The 21,398-nt window shown below is 41.1% G+C and overlaps 1 protein-coding gene and 1 long non-coding RNA gene across 2 annotated transcripts; one reads left to right on the top strand and one right to left on the bottom strand.

Annotated features, from left to right (window-relative positions):
- Positions 1–1,805: 1,805 nt before the first annotated feature.
- On the top strand, positions 1,806–15,647 carry LOC126913329 (uncharacterized). Its single transcript, XR_007708374.1, has 4 exons — positions 1,806–1,940; positions 4,546–4,582; positions 5,145–5,373; positions 6,622–15,647. It is a non-coding gene; the product is annotated as an uncharacterized LOC126913329 (long non-coding RNA).
- A 1,310-nt stretch (positions 15,648–16,957) lies between these two features.
- On the bottom strand, positions 16,958–21,229 carry OIP5 (Opa interacting protein 5). Its single transcript, XM_035539731.2, is given in 6 exon segments — positions 16,958–18,745; positions 18,747–18,833; positions 19,605–19,686; positions 20,236–20,358; positions 20,837–20,903; positions 20,974–21,229. Coding segments are annotated over 6 exon segments (648 nt in total). The 3' UTR covers positions 16,958–18,712.
- Positions 21,230–21,398: the final 169 nt, after the last annotated feature.

Below are 21,398 nucleotides of genomic sequence, written 5' to 3'. Positions count from 1 at the left end.
CCATAGTTCCAGACAAGGTGTGTGGTTTTGGTTTTGTTTTCCTCCTTAGTGGTGTTCTTACAGAGAAGTATACAATGCCAGAAATAGTTTAAGAAGCCTGTCCTCTTAAGTCCCCAGCTTAGAGATAAAGATACTTTTGCTAACATGCTTTAATGTGAACTCATACTCTGAGTGCATGGGAGCAGAATCTGACTTTACTGTTAGCTCTACAAATTGCCTGGAAGCCACGTGGACTGAAAAGCTAAAGGAGGGCAAGCTTAAGCTTGTAGAATTCTGCATTTTTTCTCAGTTTTCTTTGAAGTCTACAGACTTCAAAGATAGTTTCAAAGATAGGTAATAGTCTTCAAGATGCTAAGATTTTATCCTGCTTTGAGAAGGTGCTGATTGAGGAGTGTTGTTAGTAACCTTCCTGAGGAAAAGACTTTGAAAAAGAACGTGCCCTTTACTAGCCAAGGATAAACTACAAAAACATGATTTGCTGGTTTCAGAGCTCAGGCTGTCTGCGACTGAGTATCTTATTTACTGTACTACAGTCTGTGTATTTGACTTGTGAATTACAATGTGGTGGATGATAAGGGGGTTTTACAGAACAGGTGTTAGTTTTTTGAAGGATTTTAAGCTGAACATAAATGAAGCTGTACAGATGTAAGCAGTTCCCTAAAGTCTCATTTCTAGCATACTCACCTCTTACATTGATTTTAAGACTTGAGAACAAAGGTCATCAGTAAAGGCAGAACTACTGAATACTTCATCTGTCTTTTAAGAGTACGGGATGGGTGTTTCAAGACAGCTGAACCATTTTCCACTCTACCAGCAAAGGGGATGTGAAAGTATTCTCAGATTAGCAGACTGGGGTTTCTTACGTCAAGGTTCTCTGAAGGGTTACAAGTCATTTCACCAATACTACGAAGACTGTACGAAGTTGGAAGAGGGCTGGTAGCCAACTGATTTTGAAAGAAGGGAAATGAATTCACTTAATTAGCTGCAGGCCTCTTAGCTTGGCATCAAGTCAGGGCAAAACAAAAGAATTTTGTTATGGGTTTTGCCTTGTAAAGAAGAGAAGTACAAATAATGTTAGTTTCCCTGACTTGTAAGGGAAAAATAAAGGTCTGTGTTCAATGCTTTGAAGCTACAACTTCAGTTATAACTGCTGTGTAGGTGTGATACTTGTGCAGAGGTAATACTGCTGTAGATGTGATATTTCAGTTGGCAGAAGGCTTTTATTTGAGGTGGCGATTGGCATTAAAATGCCACCTCGTAAAGCGTGTGTTACACGGAGGGAGATGTCAGAAGATTCCAGCAGCGCCGGCTGGTAGTAGCGCTGAATCATTGCTGGCTGGGGGTGTTCCTCGGGTTTCCTCAATGGGTAAGCGCATCTCCGCGCTATTCACTGCGTTCCCCAGTCAGCTTCAACTGTAAAATTACTGCTGCTCTAACCTAAAACGTAAAGGCGGCGGCTGCCACAGAAACGGGCGCTGTGACTGGAGGCGGTCCCTCTCTCAGGGCGCTCGGGGTGTGCCTGAGGAGGCGCAGGCCCCCCCGCCCCGGGTCACCTCAGCCCCCGCCGGGCCCGCGGCCCCTTTAAATCCTCTCAGAGGTCACCGGAGGATTCTCCTCCAGCCGGCCCCGCCCGCGCGGCTGCAGCCACTCGCTTCGCAGCCGTGTGCCCGCCGCGGGGCCAATCGGGAGGGAAAGCCTTGCGGAGGGGCGGTGAGCCTCCGCGATGGACGGCGCTGCCGACCAATCAGCCGCGAAACCTGGCGGGCGACGCGCGGGAGCGGCGCCCGATAGGCTTGCGGCCGAGTGGGCGGGCCCGGCGTCGCCTGGGCGCCGCGAGCCCCCCGCCGGGTGGCCGGGGTGAGGAGGGGAAGATGGCGGCGTGAGCGCAGCGGGCGGAGCGGCCGGGGCCGGCCGGGCCCCGCGGCTCGGGCCGCGCTCAGGTGAGCGCCCGCCGCGGACGGGCCCGGCCGTGCTCGCACCCGCTACCGCCTGAGGGGCCGGGCCGAGCCTAGCCCGGCCGGGCGGGGGCAGCGGGCGCGGCCGGGCGGCTCCCGGCCTCCCGCTGCGCTGGGGGCCCGGGCTGCGAGCGGGGCCCGCCGCCCTCACCCCTCAGGGGCCGGGAGCGGGCGGCGGGGAGAGCCGCCGGGAGCGGCGGGGGAGCGGCGCCGCGGGCTGCTGCGTGCTGAGGGGAGCGGGGACAGCGCGGGGCGGCTGCCGGGGCTTTTACTGAGAGGAGCGCCTGGCCGTGCCTGCACGCCCAGGTCTGGTGTGCCCTGAGTTGCTCGGGCAAAATGCTTGGAGTTCCCTGTGCCATAGAACGGTGCTGTTCTGATTCTTTTTGTAAGTGGGACTTCGTACTGAAACCAAAAGGATTAACTCAGCGTGGAATCCCTTATGTTTTATGTTTTATAGCAGTCCTTTAAAATTCTAGTTCATCGCGTTATTTTACGTGGCTGCATTTTCAGTGTGAATGTCAGGTAAAAGTTAAATAAATAAATAAATAAATAAAGCACCTAAACGGGAAGCACAGCTTCAGATCCTGAAGAGACGTGGTCTGTTATCCTACATGGCTAATAAGGAAGATGTTTGTAACTGATAAAATAACGCAAAAGAAACGTAGTAAGTATGGTTGTGGCAACTACTTCTGAAAGCGGTAGCTGCTTATGAGAAAAATTTCTAAAGGTGTATTTTACCATGTGCTATATTACACATATATTTCCTGTGCTGTGTTTTTCACCTGGTAACAGTAATAGCAGCTCATGGGCAACATAACATTAAGGCACAGTATACTGCTGCTGATGAATACTTACTTATACAGGTCTATGTGTGAGCTGTTAGAATATTGCAAGGGATTTGCCTTTGGCACGTTACATACAAAGATAACTTTGCTTTATGCTATAATTAGAAGAATAATAAGCTGTACATGTACAGTATTTTTAGCAGTAAGTAAATACACTTGGATTAATATTTATTCTTAATTGCTTTGAACGCTTAAGAACTGTGAGAATTAGCATAAAAAAAACCCAGAGTTTTCTGTTACCCTGGCGTATGTCAAACCAACTCTGTGCACTGCTTTAAAATTTTGCTCACAGTGCTGTGAGCCTGTGCAATATAGAGATTTGCAGGAGTAAGTTGTGCCTCTTACGATGGTAACCTCTCATCTCAGGGGTGTCAAAAACCAGGGGCCAGCTAAGGCTAAGCATTCTGACTGAATCCGTGAAGAGTCTGGAGTCTCTCTTGAACACCTCCCACGTTCATTCTTAAAAACTAGAAAAGGAACGAGGTTTGAAAGGAGTCTTGATGTGTTGGTGGTTAGCTGAATGCAAGATACAGAGGCCCACACAGTCTTTGGAGGATTGGTTTAAAAAAAAAAAAACACCTCTAAAATGAGATGTTCTGGTAGGGATGTTTCTTTGCTTAAACAGCATTCAAAGAGCCGTTTGGTGTGTGTATCATGGAATAGAAATCTCAGCTGTAAAGCGGTCGTCTCCTGCTGTAGAAAGTATTGTTATTATCCTACCCTATTGTGCTAAAAGGGTAGGAAATATGCACTGGAAACCTCATAGGAGGTGAGGGTGAATTTATTTAAAATAAAAAGCGAAACAAAACAGGTTACAGTGTCTTAGGCTTGTAATCTCATAAACACCTGCATTTGTGCAGTGCCTAAGACATCTATACAGCGGCCAGGCACCGTAGCAGGAGTGTTTAAGCCATGCGTCCAGCAGTCAGGGGCCCCTTGCAGAGGACAAGGGACATCAGCTGGCAAGTCCTCATGTCCTCTGGACTCCCAGGTTGGTGACTTCTGTGTCCCCGATAGGCCTTAGCATACCCTGTTGGAGGTGACGGTGACCTGTGTTTGCAGGGGGACGTGCTGCGGTTTGGAGGACTTGCTAAGTGGGGTCCTAGCAACACAAGCCCTTCTGAGAGCCCCGTCCCTCTTCTGTGTCCCGTTTGGAGCCTCCCCACCCAGGCACTCCCTTTCTCTCTCCAGTTCTACTACGGTTTGCTATAGTGCTGCATAGAGTGGATTTAGATACCTTTTTAAAAGTACAGAGAGAGGTGGGGGCAAGTGACAGTGTGGAGAGGTAACATAGGGAAATTTTTGGAACCATTTTGGAAAGCCAGATCTGTTGGGTACCTTAAAACAGTGTTAGAGAGTTCCTGATAACTGATAATTATCAAATTAATTGTTTTGTGAATCATTTGGTTCCTTAATGTCTTGAAGTCTCATAGTGCTTGTCAGGTTCTTGGGGGAGGACTTGAATTGGGTGGGTGAGAACTGAGGACATGAGGATGGAACAAGAAGATCCTGGGTCTTTGATACTTAGGTGTGACTCACTTGACCATCCTTTTCCTTATTCTGAAAGAGGAGCATGACCATAAACATTTGAAAAGTGACATCAACATGTTTAATGTAGACTATCTAACAACGTTAGCTGGTTCCCAGAAGGTATAGATAATCTGCTGTGCCTTGTGCATATTATGATCTGTTATCTGAATAGCTTCGTAGATATAAATTTAATTTGTTCATCTCTTTCTCTCTAGGCTCCCTGAAGAGAATGTTGAATGGTGAAAAATGATGGTGAGTAAAGCCATAAGGTTATTTTGGTACTAAATGCACGATACTAAACTTGTCAGTTTTCTCTCCCTTCCCCTTTTTTTCTTTACCAAGTAAATCAGTTATTGAGATTTTATTTTTTCTTAGGACACTCAGAGAACTGGAATGCTGCCACAGTGTCAACTTTCAGCTTGTGCTTGACATGAAATCAACCTTTACTTAACTATATATATTCTAACAAAAATAAATGCTTTGAAAGTTACAAAATACCTGTTCCATGCTGTCATTTTGCTTTGCTAAGAGACACTAATTGTGCAGTTGCATTGGCTTAGAGTAGTTATCTTAAAGGTTTGTTATTTGTTAAACACTAGGAGTGGAAGAACAATAACGTAACCAAATGTCAATTACCAAGTTGAAGAAAGTAAATTCAAAAATTCCAAGGATAACGATCAAAGTCTAGAATTTCAATTTATTTATTTATTTTCCCAGTAAATTAAGTAAAGATATTCTGGTAGTTAAGGTATATAACAGAGTGCTAGATTCTGTTCTTGGCTCTGCCACAAACCTTTGACGTGTTTTGTTGCAGCTCGCCAGGTCTGCTTTTCCCCAGCTTCATATTGAGAGTAAGACTTACCCATCAGCGTGGGCATGGATGGTCAAGCTTATGATCAGCTGAAATATTTGAGTGCCTCGGAGAGAAAGTGATGGTGACGTGGTATATTGCCATTTCCATAGTCTACTCACTACTTCTACCATAGGAGTTGAAAATTATCACCAGAAGATTATTTCTGAACTTGATCAACTAAAGGATTAAGGTAATTAGAATAATAAAAGAAAGTCAACGAAAGGCCAGAGAAAAGAGAGGGGGGAGGTAGAAAATATGGTGTGTCCTCAGGCGCTTATATTTGACAAAGAGAAACCAAACAAAAATATTTCCTCTTTCACATCACTCATCGTTGTATAGGAGAATGGTAGTATTTTTTTTTTTCTGGCGCTATGCAGAATTGCATACATGTTACCTTCTAATCCAGGCTGGCATAAAAATTAAAGGAAAAAATCCATGTCTTAACAGCTTCTGTGACTAGGCAGTACCAGGTGTGCCCCTGGTGAAAGGCCAGGAGGTCAGTGACAAGATGGCAGTTGTTGAAGTATGTCTACACTGTGGACAAGTGGGGAGCAGTGGGTTTAAAAAAAAAAAAAAAGGATCTAATCTGTGGACTTTACAGCTGTCATAAGTGTGTTTTTCCTCTACAGCACTGACAGTTTTGTAGTTAATTAGGTGATTGTTCATAGTCTCTTTGAATTGTGACCCACTATAGCAGAACTTGTTCTCTCTGTGTGCAATGCCATTACACCTTGTCCTATAGCTATGCTGCCTGACCTCTCCGCAGCTTGCTTGTAAGCCTCTTCTAGGTACTGGAAGACCGTTATAAGGTCTCCCCGGAGCCTTCTCTTCTCCAGGTTGGGATCAACTCTTCATCAGGGAGTGTAGTGATAGGACAAGGGGTATATTTGGAAGAAATTCTTTACTCAGAGGGTGGTGAGGCACAGGAACAGGTTGCCCAGAGGGGCTGTGCATGCCCCATCCCTGGAAGTGTTCAAGGCCAGGCTGGATGGGGCTTTGGGCAACCTGTTCTGGTGGGAGGTGTCCCTGCCCATGGCAGGGGAGTTGGAACCAGATAATCTTTAAGGTCCCTTCCAACCCAAACCATTCGATGATTCTATTTGTGTTCAGGTGATACCTCAACATTGTCATGTTATGTGTCAGAGCCACAGTTATGAAGCCTCATAGCTTATTAACACCAGTGTATTTTTGGATGCACTGCTTCTGAGTAAGCATGTAGTTCAGCATTTCTGTAGTACTGCGTTAGCGAGCTTATGGACATACGCAGGAAGATATAAAATCTTATACAATAGGGGATTATTGCAGACTGTGAAGCCAACTATTTTTTTTCCATTAGATTCAGATTTTTAAAGTAATGAACCAGTAGGCATTTTAATGTCAAATATTTTTTATTCTGTTTCCTAAACTACCTCTCTTCTCTTTCATTTTGGAATTCCAGATCCTTGCTGAAATTTAAGAAGATGATAGTCCTGTTGCTTGCTCACAGGCTGTGAGATGTGGACATGTCTCTCCTAGCAAGCAAAAACTTGTCCTTCACTTCCATGGAGCTGCATGAACAAAGATCTCTTCACTTCCTGCATCAACCATCTCACCCAACGCTTAATTCACCAGATAACTTCTCCCGCAGAAACAACCCCGCTGCGGTATCAAAACTCAAAAGCAGAGTAACAGAAATCAGCATTTGTTTCCCTGAAGAAATGTCTTCTGTGCCAGCTCTTCATCCAGCTTTCTGCATTCTGTTTTAAAATGAGAAAAACTTTGAAATCAGATGGAAGTGCAAGCTGATGTTCTTCACTGATATCTATCTCCTTCTTCATTTTAGGAAGGATAAGTTCTTCACTGTGTCATACTGGAATTCCTGGCATATAAAGCGTCTGCATGCATTGCCATGCCAAACTTGACATGCATGAAAAGTTTCAGCAGGAAATGAGGACATATTTTCTGCTCTGACATATGGAAGAAACTTACCAAACAATTGGAGAAGTCCCATAACAGGTATTTTGTAGCCCAGGAACCTGGCTTGACTTTGTAGATAGATGTCTTGATGTCAACTCACATAAAGCAGCTAATGCAGAGGAACAAATGCAGAATCATCTTGTCTATAGTGTGTAACGGCATCATCCCAATCTGTGATCAAAATGTATATTTGCATGTGTAAACCCACATAAGTGCTGGATATGAAGAGCTTTCACCAGAAGGAGAAATTACTCTGCACCACTTCATTTTTAGCAAAGAAAAATGAAGCTTTAAAGACCTTCAGGGTTACAGGATAATGATTAGGTTTGTGTTATATCATTCCCTCCCTTTGGCTTTTTATAAATCCTTAGCAGCAAAAGGAACATTCTACAGTTGAAAAGATGGGGCAGAATTTCTTTCTTTATTTAAAGAAATTAACTTCTGGTGGGATGGAAGAGACCGGAGGTGTAAAGTTGCGGTTTGTCCGCTCAGCTTCCTTTCCACAGTTTCAGCTTTTCGTATTGCTGATGGAATCAGATACTTTTTATTCTTCTGTGACTGAGAACTGAGATGACCTGTATGTTTCCATCATCTAGGCCTGGTAGAACGAGCTGGTAGCCGCGTAAGAGGTATGGCTTGACAGAGAGCAAAAATGCTTAGGCCGGGCCTTTTTCTGGTTCCTCCTATTCCTTCTCAATCTAAGGCGCTATCTGTTGTTCTTATGTTTACACAAGATTCTTTGTCTACATCGTTTGTGATTATATAGGATATTTTCGATCATTCTGAGGTGGGAGTTTGTACTGTTCACATGCTCCTTGCTGTGGTATTGTATATGGCAAATAAGGTTACTTGGCAAAAAGAAATCTCCATTTCAAGTCTGGAGCTCTTAGTGCACCTTAATCCACACTTGTGATTTAGAAAATGTGATTTACTAGCTTAAAATATTTTCAAATTTGGATCAAATAAAGGTATATAGATTCTGTTAATAGGTTTGGGGGGATAATAACATGGTTGGGGGGTGGGGTGTTTTTTTGTTTTAGTTTGTTCTATTTTTCATTTTAGAAAACTGCTGGAGAGAGCCAGACAGCCTGGAAATGGCTGAAAAAGCCAACAGTTGAAATCCTTCTTAAATCTTGATGATAGATGGCGAGGGCAGCATTGCGATATTTAAAATGTAGTGAAATTTTGTGGGGACCACGTTCCACAGCAGAGTAAGGATGAGTGTTGGTGTTGATCCTGGTCTTTGGGGTAAAGTTAGATCTGTGTATAGACTTGCCTTGTAACAATAAGATTTAATGACAGCTTTACCCATTGTTTGTTTCCAAGAAGCAAAGATCAGACATGAAAGCTAAGGAGAGTAGGAAAGACACTGTGTATCAAAATAATGCCAACTGTAATGAGCAGAGAGGTGCACTAAAATTGTATGCAACATTGCAATGAGCTGTGTTTCTTTTGTTAGTTTAGATGAGTTACGTTAATCCTGGTGAGGCAACCACCAACTTGGCCTGATTTCTTTTAAGAATATAGGATGTCTTTGCTGAAAATGGTCTGAATTTTCTGGTTTTAGACGCAACTAGAAAAGCACACTTACTTTTAGGTCCTCCTTTTGTTGAAACCAATAGGATTTAATGTAGATGTCTGTAGAAGCAGGATCCATCTCTAAGTGATGGAAAATACTGTTAATATCATAGGATTATATGTTGTTGGAAGGTATCTGGTATAAGAAACATCTGATCCTAAATGTGGGAAATTCCTTTTCTTCCTTTTGCCCATACTTGTCCTTCTGACATTAGAGCTAGCAGTTGTTTCTTGCATAGCTGGGTGACAAAATACTTGGGGAACAGGAATGTATTTTTATCTTCTGTGGATATGTACAAAAACTAATAATTTTTCTGACTAGAGAGTAGACAATTCATGCTACTGTATTTCCACATCCGTAAGAATAACCCTCAACATTTTGTAACCCTGCATTGTAACAACAACAAAAAAACTACAGATTTTTCCTGACTCCTAACCCAGATAACGTAAGAACATAAGCTTTCAAGTTTACTTTTAGAACATAATATTTTTAGCAGGGCTAAAGATCTGTGGCTTTCACAGAACTAATACTCCAACAATGCATGCCCAGAAGACCCCCACAGCCGTAACTTTCCAGCCAGCTTCTTTATAAAAGTGCTGTGTTAGGAAATGCTGCCTCAGCCTACTTACTTTTTCTTGCTCCACTTTTTCTCTATGTTGGTTGGAAATCTTCCCATGTGAAAGATTACAAAAACAAGGGGCATGTGCAATAGATCATATATATATACATATATATATTTTAATACTTGTGGACAAAATGATGTTACAAGTTGTTTGAAAACAACAAAATCACCAATGTCTTCCATTTTGAGATGTGTATAGTTCCATAAGCATTAGTGCTTTGTAGCAAACAGTAGTGCCATGTTAGGATCAGTGCATGAGCCTAGTAGTATTTTTACAATTTCAGAGTGACAAATTTATTAATAAGCAGTGATGATAATGTAATTAACAATAGAAAGGATACAGTAGAAATGTCACAAACATGGTCTAAATATGCAGTATCCTCCCTGTGACAGTGGTAATGCTATCTTTAGAAAGTGAATGCATTCATTTAATGGGCTTCATAGAGTCATAGTTAACTTTGTTTTTAGTATTTCTGTCCAACTGCAATAGTGAACTAGTGTATGTAAGCATCCAGAATTCTCATCTGTCACCAGTGATTCTTTTCGTTTTAGTCTTTGTTGAAGGTGTGTTCTTCTATGAGCAGCATTTTCCATTTAATTATTACCCATCCTATGATATACTCAGAATTAAGAATGTGGTAAAGAGTTTGTGTTTGTTTTGTGCACATCTCTACTACCTTAATATTATTTACAAAATCTATTAAGAAAAAAAATCAAATCCAATTACATAATTATTAGAACCAGTTAAACATTATCCTTTTCATCTACTAAGTTAGTTATTGGTTGCAAAATGCTTTCTTCCAATTATAAGTAGAATACTTTTGTCCATTATTGCAGGAATGGAAAACCTTTTTTTTTTTCCTGAAGTCCTGTTGAATCTTTTAACACCTTTGGTGGATCCTGCATTTACACACATCTTAATAAGAGAGAATATAATAAGATTAAGGGCTGTTGGAAACCAACATTGCAGACTGCATCTGTTCAGCAGGCTATATCTAGCCTATGGGTCATAGATTCCCCACCCCTGTATTATTGAGAATTCAATATCCTGTGTTTTGGGTAACTTCTAGTATTGCTTTCCAGCTCTAATCTCAATTTTAATAACTTACGTCTCTCCCTCTGCTTTTTTCAGAAGGAAAGTTTAGACCAGGGAATGTTCAAATGATTTAGCACGCAATGGGCAGCTTGGACTGGTGAAATAAGAGACTGGTATGATTCCTGAGATGAGCGATGCTCTGTGGATGGCATTCTCTCATTTCCTAGGAAAAAAAAGTCTTATTTGGTACCAGTGTTGCTCTTCACGCATTTCTTTTACAAGAACAAAATTCTCTGTCACTTTAGAGAGGATACTGCATCTTTTTTCCCTGAGACCTGCCTGTAAATGGCCATTAGGAGGAGGGAGGGAATGGGTAGCTTGGTTTTGTAATTTTAATAGGATGTATCTCTAAAGTAATTAATCAAGTAGCATGTTCTTTGGTGCAAAACCAGTAATCCTTGCAGAGTTAATGTGTGTAACAAACCCCCCACCCCGACCCTCTGCATCTGATAAGTTTCCAAGAAAACTGGGTGGTTGGGCCATTTACAGCAGAGCTCTGGGGGACCTGTGCTCAGAGTTAGGTTCAATTCTGAACAGAAGTAGCTGTACCATTGAATAAAGTAGTTTAGTGCTTGGGAGAATCAATTGAAAAATACCTCTGAAACTGGAATGCAAAATAGCACAGTATGTAGGGGGAAGAATCCCTGATGCAAACAAAGCCATAAGATGATTTAATAAGAAAATAGAACTTTAGTAGCAATAACTGTTTTGCATGTGATAGTAAATAACTTGCATTAGCAAGACTGTACAGTAGAGTAGGTGGGTAATAACCAAATAAGTTTGTGGCGCTCTGTGCTGCAGGGAGTTGCATGAAAAGTCTCTTTTCCTAAGATGGGTGAATTCCTCTTAATGTTCCTCTCATTGGAGGGAATTTGGCACTTGAATACTTAGTTAGTGATATTAAAACAAAAAAATGTTTACCTTTGTCACACATCTGAAGCACCGTCAGTGAGTGCTGGGGGAAGTGCAGACAGTTCTTTCTGAAAGGGTAGCTGAAATTTCCTTTTTTTACGGTCTAGCACTTGCTCAGTTTTTCTGAGGGGAAGCTAAACCCTTCCATATACTGGACTGTGGAAAGAACTTGGTTCTGAAGTTAGAATGCATTTTATTGTAGATGGTACTTATTTTCTTTGTTTAAAAAGACCAACCTGAGATGGTGACAGGTCTTTAAAAAAGAAATTTATTAGATAACATTTGACACTGAAAACATTTCTTCATCCCAAAGGACAATTGTAGGATCCTAAAAATGTTACTCTGCAGCAAAAATAATTTTAGACTTGCTAAACACTCTGTTCCAAGCCATTGATTTCTGTTAATGCCTGAAGTTTTGCAGAGACAAGTACGGTGAAGCCTCTGGTAACAGAAAGGGATATTGATCTACAGCTGTAGCCTCTGCACCCAGCAAAGTATCTACTATCAAAGGGTTACATAAAAGAGCCCCAGAAGTTCTAAAATGTCCATAGTTGATGCTGTTTTCAGTGCAGAAACATGGTCTATAGAGACAGCATGGCCCAGCAGATAATAGCGTGTTCCTAACAGAAGTATTACATCAGAAGTTTAGGTCTATCTGGCTAGATTTCTGCTAGAAAGTTGAAGTAGTTTGGAATGTAACTTCCAGCTGAAGGGAAGCTTCTGATGTTCTGAAATTACATGGGTGAAGCCTTTTGGCTCTTTGTAAGTTGATAGTGGGACTGTTAAGGGCTGTGAGTGTTTCTACAGCGTAATGTAATTAAGATAAGCACGAGCATATCTAAATTAAATGTTGGCTAATATGTGTATGAAAAGCTAACTGATCTGGAAAGTTATAATCAGCTTAAATTCCAGCTATTGCATTATTGATAAACTTGGAAGCTGGCCATAGGGAGCCTTAATTTGATTGTGATCTGATTACATTAAATAAATTATAAATTTCTTGTAGTCTGTGGTCAGCAAGTACATTTACGTAATGAATTAAAAATGAAAACATGGTCACGTTCAGACTTCAGAAGTATGAACTTTGTGGCTGAATAGAAATTTTCAAGGCTTTATTCATTTAGAGAAGGGGGGAGGAGGGGAGATTGAGACTGGTGTAACGAGGTGAGCTATCTGCATATTCTTCCCAGTTCAGATTTAATAATGATCTGAATTCCATGGGGTACTATGTTAGAAATTAGTATTCACAGCCACAAAGGAAATCCCATTGCCTTTCAGCTGTCATACTATGTCATGCCTTTTGCTCCAAACGCCTTGATTTCACTGCTGCTAAAACTAAGTAGCAGTGCTACGTGCTACCACGCTGCAGTGTGGGGTATCAGAAGTGCCGTGACCACTACTGGCATGACCCCATCAGCATTACTGAACCCAGGTGATACATGTGTGTGTACTGTTCCTTACCCAGTGGTTCTGCTGTAGAAGATCTAGCCAGTACTTGCGCTGGGAATTGCAGCTTGAGGATTGCAACTTCTGCAACTGAGCATAATTATCAGATTTAGGACAAAAAAAAAAAAAGGTTTGCAGGCTACTTGATAGTGAACGACAACAAATTGTACCGTGCTTCAGGACATAGACACTTTATGCAAGGGTTACACTGACAAGAGCTGGCAGTGGTTTTGAGCAGAGAAGGATAGAAGAGTTTTTGATGGATAACCAATTTTACAAATAATTACTTCCCTAGGAAAGAGTCTGGTCTTCCTTCAAAACCTAATAATCCTGCTTGCTGTTCAGGTACAGAGCTGCATAAATGGCAGTTTGAGTGAGGTTCCACTGGTTTTCTTTTACTGAATGATCCAGCATATTGCCCCTATAGCACTTTGACTGGCACGCAAAAGCCAGCAGTCGAACCAGGGTGTCTCATTTAACAGTGCAGAACACTAACCAGGAATTCTGCTTTCTATTCCCTTTCAGTCTGCTCAGCACTATCTCCTGAGTTTTAGAGAAAGTGTAGGTGTACTTGACGTAAGCAAGGAGTGTGTTTCCGTCTCTGAGCCTATGTACCAGGTTATAGGATAGACAGATTCCCTAAGGCTTTACAGCATTTAAGGTTAAAGATAAAAAGTAACTTACTGTTCAGTGTGTCCTGTGTAAGTCTTATCTGCTTCTTTCCTCTTCCCCTCCAAACGGGTGTGTTTGCAGGTCAAATAAAAGAAGACTAGTTTGTGATGCCTGAGGCATAAAGAAGTGCATGGAGAAACTGAAGGAAAGTGGCACAGGCCCACAAACCAAATCTTAGAGCTAGTATTCTAATTATGCATGATTCAAAATGTCTAGTGTAATGTAGTTATTACCAGTAAATTGAGATATGCATTTATACATAACGAAGCAATAGGAATTAATATACCAATAGCTTGAACTTCCTGCTTTGATTCTCAAACTTTGATTCTCAAACTGTTTTTTTTTTTTTTTTTTTTAAGAGAATGTGCTGCCTCTGTAGAGAAAGGGGCAGAATGTATAGATAGGGACAGAAGCATGGCACCAAAACTGTAAATCAGGAACCAGGATCAGCAGAACTCGCCTTTATAACCTCTTGTCTGGTTCATTTTAGTGCCCTGAGCATGTAAAAAGCAGGGCATGGACTAAGCATGTTTAAGGGCGAGATGAGGTTTCTCACCTGCTGCAGCTGTAGCAAGGAAAAGGGTGCAGAGTTTCTTTCAAGGTGCAGGGGGGGAGCAACTGGTTAAAAAAAAAATAAAAAATCCACAGTAACAGAAACAATGGACTCAAATTGAGTGTAGTATTTGCCAGACAGTAGGTAATAGGCTTGTGCTTGGTGAGAGAAATTATTTGGAGAAGACTGAAATTAATAAGCACAGTACAAATATTTCAGGTGTTGAATAGCTTTTTAATAGACAGTATTTTCAGGTAACTCTCTAGCCACATAGGCAGCTGTACTGAAGCATACTGGTACCAGCCAGCAATAATGGCACCTGCAGGAATGAACCTGAAAATACTGGTAATCTTGTATATTTTTTAAGTTCTTTGACAAAGAGATTTTTAAAAACAAAAAATGAGATTTGATCACTGAAGGTCTTTATCTTCTGCAACACAGGTTGCAATATAGTCTTTTTTTTCTTTATTTCACTTATTAAATAAAAGGGAATTTGGGTGCCATTTTTCCGTAAACTTTTACTGTGCTCTCTGTAATATTTTCCAAGTCTTTTAGTGGGTACTGCAGTGAATTTCTGCTGGCAGTTTGAAAATCACATAGAACGCATGGCAGTGTCTGTCACTAATGCTTTTCCTAGTTTAAAGTATTCAATCACGTAGAATACTAGCATGTTACTGCAGAATTCCATACTTTTAGCTTAGCTTAATTTTGTAGGTGGGCTTAACTTGTGCAGAACACTTCTCCGTGTACAGAGGCTCAGTCCCCTTTCTTAAGCAGAAAGAGGAAGTGTCTTGGAGGAAGAAATTGTGTGTCAAGTTAAATCCTGATCATGCTTCGTAGCCAAGCGTCCATAAAGCACCATGATTTGGGTTTAGAATGGGGGCTGTGTTTTTCTCATGAATGCTTTCTAGATATACAAGAATTGCCAAATGAAGATAGGAATATTATTAGAGAATATTTAACTATTTTACAGTATCAAAGTTAGGTTAAATGAAATCCTTTGAGCCAACTTCTTCAAGCTAAAAGGGAATCTATTTGTAAAAAGGGTTTAGCCCAGCAGTTACCCATGGCCACCTAATGCCTAGAGGATATTCTTTAGAACACTTCATGTGGTTTTAAACCGTTACATGTTTTCTTTTGTGTGGTGAGTAAGCAGTTGTATCCGTTGTTAATACTTATCCCTGTCAATATAAAACCTGGGGAAGTAAGCTACTTTAGGACTTCAGTGAAGATATCCTCCTTTTGAGAAATACAACAGCAAAGGAGAAGCATTAATTATAGTTTCTTAAAAATTATCTTAATACTTAAACAAGTTAGAGAAGACTTCTTATACTGAACTTCTGATGGCATTGCTCACAAGGGTTAGTGGAGATTACTGGTATCACTACGTACTCCCATTGCACACATTTTACATGGTAACAGTAAAAGAATGTTTCCCTGCAAATTCTAATTTTTTTTTTCCAAAAGGCAGCTTGCTTTTATATCTATGCATCTTTGAGGATTTCAAGATAAGATTTTATTCTTTTGACGCTGTAAAGAGGAACTGTTTAAAAATGAACTTGGAAACTCTGCACCTGTATACAAATTTTTTTAGCAATAAAGCAGCACAGGCTGAGAATGCACTAAAACCTGGCGTGTCGTTTGTTCAAAAGATAGATTAACCAAGGTACAGTGCACTGTATCTTCATTAAGGTGCTAACTGCTTCCACTTCTGAGATGTGTGTACTTGCTGTGCCTTTGACAAAGCTTAACAATTTGAGCTAAACTTGCATATGTTTGGATATGCTTTGGATCCAGCTGTTGCAGCAGATTTCAGACACAAGAGTCTCTGACTTCCTGGAAGGCACCTGAAGAAAAATTGCCACTCCACTCAAGATGGGCAACTTACAAATAGAAGCTTCAAAGGTTATTTCAGATGGTAGCAGAAAGCTTCTGTTGCTTGCAAGATAGTCTGCCTAAAAGGAGTAAGTCTCAAAACTGTTTCACATATACGTGGACTGTTTATAGTTTTGGCAGCTCAAATTCCTTTGGTGGTTGGTGTTTCACAACCTACAGGGAAGCACAACTTTCCTTGCAGTTACTACTGAAAGCAGTTTTGTGAAGTGCTGTAACACAGCAAGACACCACCTCATGAGGACTGTGCTGAAGAAGCCATGGCTCCCAACACCACCAGCTTTCCAAAACCTCTTACGGGATTGCTGACCCTTATGTGAGCTTACAAAAGATTCACTGTGTGATTGCTACTTCGTTAGCCTGCTAAACCACCTTCATTTGTTTCATTTTCTGCTTGCTTTTCTCAGAAGACAGCTGCTCGTTAACTCACGTAAGAATAAAGAGAGCTGTGGCTTGACCTTGGGCTGTGCTTTTAAATCAGGTATTTATTTGAAGAGAATCCCTCCTTCCTGAGCCAGACTGGCTGTGGCTGCACTGAAAGTATCAACACAGCTCTCAAGATGCCTAGCTAGAGGAGATTAGGTTCCACAGTAGAGAGAGAAAAAAAAAAAAAACATTCACCCCCCAGTTGTAGATTCAAGAGGAATTTGAATCTGGGACAGACTGTAGGATCAAAATCTGAATCAAATCTTTTAGGAAGAAAAGTTTAAGCATCACTTAAAACCTAAGGCTACAGTTTAAGTTGGTATCTTAGTAACTGTTATTCCTAAACTACTGAAGATACTGTTGCACTTATTTTGCATTTTGTAAATTAAAGTGGTTTGCTTCTTAAAACGGGTTTTATTTAGAACTCTGTACTGCTGTGAGTGTCATCAGATACAACAGGCAATAGTGCCAAGAAGAATCATGATTTGACAGACACAAAGGACCGCAGTGTGACTCAATGGAGCTGAGGTCTTCCCAGTTCCAAAGACCAGTGAAATACAATTTAAAAGCTTACAACTCACGATATTACACAAGATATTTCTGAATTTCAGCATTTTTATTTTTTAAGTCTTCTTTACAACAGTAAAGATAATATAAAAAAAATGCAACTGACAGCTTTCTTTTCCTCTTAGGGATGCATACTTAGCTAAATGAAGGAGGACAATTTTGCACTATTTATATTATACACAGTATAAATGTGAATTATATAACAAGAAAAATGTCAACGCAGAAACCAGAATGAATGGGCAGAAGTGAATAGTCCCATTACCTATCGTGTTTCTTGGACTGATGCAACAGAAGAACTGACACTTAAAAAGTAACAAAAAGGTGAAGTTTTACAAAGGAAAACACTTACATGAGATTGGAAGGATATTTGCACAAGGTGAGTTTAGTCACAAAACCCCAGTTAAAGACAAAGAGGCTGTTAAACATAATGCAGAAGTATTGTAAAAATAAATTTCAAAAAAAGTCTTTGTTCTTAGTAATGAGGTAACCATATACAACTCCAAACTTTACATGAATGTACAGCGACAATTGTTGAAAAAAACAGCTCTCCAGTTAAATGTTCAGGCTAGAGCACATTTTGGAGAAGATAACATTAATCATTACAGGCAATGAAGCAGATCTTACTAGAGTGTAATATTTATTTCAGGTAGTTACTTCTGATAGCCCAAATTTTGCTGTCATTGAGAAGTACTGCATTTATGCGTTTATACCTGTCAAAGTTGTAAAACGCTGATGATGATAATCATCATTTAGAGAGCATGTACTGTTAGAATTTAACAGAGGGAGCTGCTTCTTTCCCAGCAAATGGCTCTTGATGTTGTTATTGCTTAATCAGAATAAATGGAGACAATCCAGGACTTTTAATCAAAAACCAGCACACTGAACCTAAGTAGTAGCATAAATACCAGCTGTCCACATAAGCCTGCAAGGTGCCTTGCAGTGAGTTTCATCCCCTCTGCTCCAAGCCTGTTACAAGAGTTATTTTACAAATAAGTAATTTCTGCATGAAATGCAGAGAGTACCGGTATCATCAGCAACACAGTGCAATCTGCCAATCACATATGGAAAGCAGAAAGAAGGGAATGGCAAACTGAATCACTGGAATGAATCTGATCAAGTAAATACAACCCTCTCCAGACTGATACGTGAAGCTACTACATTTTACAGTTTCAAAAATTCAGTTTCAAGCCCTTTAGGCAGCAGGAGGAGGAGGAAAAGGACCCCCCAGTCTTCCAACAAATGGGAACTAGGGACAAAGATATTCTGTCTCAATAACTAGGGGTAAGTAGCCTTCTTTCTTTTCCATCAAATTACTTTCTAGATGTTTGGAAAAAAAGCAGAATCCAATAAAAAATCAAAGCTAGTAAGTACCCCTTAGGTACCTTTTACAAGACATCTTGACTGGCCAAGGGAAGGCAGCAGGAAGATCATCACAGTTTCAGGAGAGCAGTGTTCCTGTGATTGACCAGAAGTAAAGGGGAAGAAAAGACTGTTCCTTGCTTTCACAGCTCACATCTATCAAAGGCAGTGGCTCACAGCCTAAGCTTCGTGGAGCAGCCAAAAGCTACGCGTTTTTCTGAGCATAGCTTAAGAACATTAGATTTTCAGGTGTTCCCCTCAGAATAAAGAGGTGCATTTAAGTCCCAATTCTTTCTGTATACAGATATAACGACAGATAGCTCTCTCAAACCTGTTCTGCTGCATTATTTCCTCATAATGAACAAACTCAGTAGAGATGCAGAAACGGCCCAGGTAGTTCTTCAAAATGGCATATTATTGTTGGTCTTGACTATTGCATATCCTGGCATTACGGCAACTGCATCTGATGCAGAGCCATACTGTTCTGCCATGTCCTTTTGCTTCAGTTCCTCCATCTTCTTTATCAGCAATTCTAGACGCATGTGGACCACCACAAGCTTTTCTTTCAGCTAGAAAAAAAAAGTAGAAGTAGTAAAACTAGAGAAAAATGTTATTCTAACACTGGATCTTTGAACGATCTGCTTATCTGTTATGATAACACACTTGAAGATGACAAAACTTAAGTAATGTCATGGGCCCATTTTCATGCTTAGAGAAAGGAAACCAAAATAAATAAATGAATAAAAGGAACAAGTAAGCATATAAACACCCAATGCATTGGCTGTCTCCTACACACAGTAACTATATTTGAGCTATGGGACAAACTTTACTAAGTTATCAACTAACTATGTTACAGAATAGAACAACCAATTTAAATACCAAAAAAGAAGGGAGGATCTTGTGTTGTCTCTGAAACTACAAGTTGATGTTGTTGTGCTGTTTTGAGCTCACGTAGCTGTAAATACAACTCTGCTAGAATCCTTTTCAAATCAACAACAGAGTTTTGTGTGTGTGTTATTTATTTATTTATTATTATTATTCAATGGTGACTTTTCAATTCCAGGGACAACACAAGTGGTAATATTTAGAATCATTTAGAAAAGCATTATTTTTTTTTGTTTTCAAAATGTAAAGAAGTCCCTTTCCCTCTTGATAACACTTAAGTAGCACAAAAGCGTATATAATCAGTAAGGAATAACAACCTTTTGTCAGAAAGTTAGATAGAACTTGATAAGTTCTAAGCACTGCAAATATGGTAATTGTATCCATATTTTTGGCTAATATCAAAAAATATTAGTATTTCTTGCTATTTTCCATACAAAGTCATGTAGAAACCTTACTTTCCCCAGTTGTTCCTTTAGGGTCAAAGTAGGAAAATTCACCTTAGATGCTTCTATTGTTATTTTGTTTTTTAAAAGATAGCTAGAAAACAAATAGGGAAAGGGGAAAAAAAAAAAGAAAAACAGTTAAAAAGCCCACACAATTGCATTCCTTGTTTATACAGATTATTTAAGAAGATTTTAAATCAGATATAAAATTCTTCCCCAAAGTACTCCATTAATTATGAAAATACTAAAAAAAACAAACAACAAAACAATATGTTACTTTCAAATCATAAAATCCCCACGTTACCAGCTAAACATAATTTACAGTTTCTATAATGAAGTCCATCTATCACGGAACTGTTTTGATATCTTATGTTAATTAAGTGGATCTGGAATTGAAGAAGATTTCAGCAACAACTAAATTTAAATTTTGATGTAATGTGAGGACACTCAAAAAGCATAAGGCAAATCAAATGGAGTCATGCCAACACAAACAATGTAAACAAAGAGGATATTAAAATCCCACATCAATGCTCTCAGTCAAAAGTAAAGTAGCTTTTGTTAACTGCAGACTAGTTGTACATCCTGCTTTAAAAACTTGCAAATTCCCATGAAATCCTTGACCATCAACATACAGGACACTAACCAGAGGATGCTCTCCTTGAAGAAACAGAATAAGCCTCGGAGATAAGCCAGGTTACTGAATGCAGAATAAAGAATGAAGCCCACCATCGAGCCACACAACCGACAGTATAACGCATTGTAAGCACTAAAAGGAAAAATGGAAAAATAACGTTATTAAACAGAAGTTATGAAAGTATGGATACTGGAGAAATGTTGGAAGACATCATCAGTTTCATGGGGACAGTAAAATACAATATAATGCTTCATCCTTTAATAATACAGAGTATACGAACACGGGAAGTTGGGCACGTTGTCTAAGAAAATCGATGTAATATCTGAAGTTGCAATTAGAGATAAAAATCCACAGCGTTTTGTCTCAAAATTATTTAGGTTGTAAAGATCGAACGTGATATGTAGTGAAATAGATTTAAGTTGTAAAGATCAGGTGTGGCATGTGGTGAAATAAGGGCTATGCCTGCAGCTGTAACAGGTGATGTGAAAGCTCCCCCTGCTAATGCAGAGCATCGCCTCGTGAGGAGGAAAACAATCAAGCTTTTTACCGAAGGTGTCGTTTTATTGTGACAGAAAGCAGCCGGACAAGACGCGGCGGCCGCGCTACGCACCAGCCCAGCAGGGCTCCCTCCAGGCCCACCAGCAGCGCGTCCTCCCAGGCCACGTCTTCGGTGACTCCTGAAGAGAGAAGAGAGAGCCGGGAGAACCGCGCCCGGCCCCGCCCGTCCCACCCCGCCCCGGCACTGACTGAGGCAGGCGAGGAGGCCGAGCCGCCGCTCCTCCTGCGCGCACAGGTGCAGCGAGTCCGCCAGCACCGCCCGGCACCCGCGGCACTGGAACACGGCGCAGTCCTCCGGCCGCAGCCCCCGCCGCCGCAGCGGAGCCTCCGCTGGGGATGGGGACGGTGGCGGGGTGGCGGGGGCCGGCGGGGGCCGCTCCACCGTGATGACGCCGCTGATGTGCGGCTCCTGGAACAGCCGCCGCAGCTGCCGCCGCACCGCCATCTTCTCCCGCCCGGCGCCCGAGAGCGCCGCACCGCCCTCCCCGCCTCGCGATTGGAGCGCGCTCGGTGAATCCGCGTTGCTATTGGGCGGCCGGGGTGTCAATCCTCGCTGCCGGGAAAGGGCGTCCCAGCGCCCGCTGAAGCAGCGCCTGGCGCGTTTGAAAAAACCA

This window comes from Cygnus atratus, chromosome 5 (assembly GCF_013377495.2).
Source record: "Cygnus atratus isolate AKBS03 ecotype Queensland, Australia chromosome 5, CAtr_DNAZoo_HiC_assembly, whole genome shotgun sequence".
NCBI classification, from domain to species: domain Eukaryota; kingdom Metazoa; phylum Chordata; class Aves; order Anseriformes; family Anatidae; genus Cygnus; species Cygnus atratus.
Note: the sequence above shows the minus strand (reverse complement) of the source record. Positions and strands in the feature narration are given on the sequence as shown.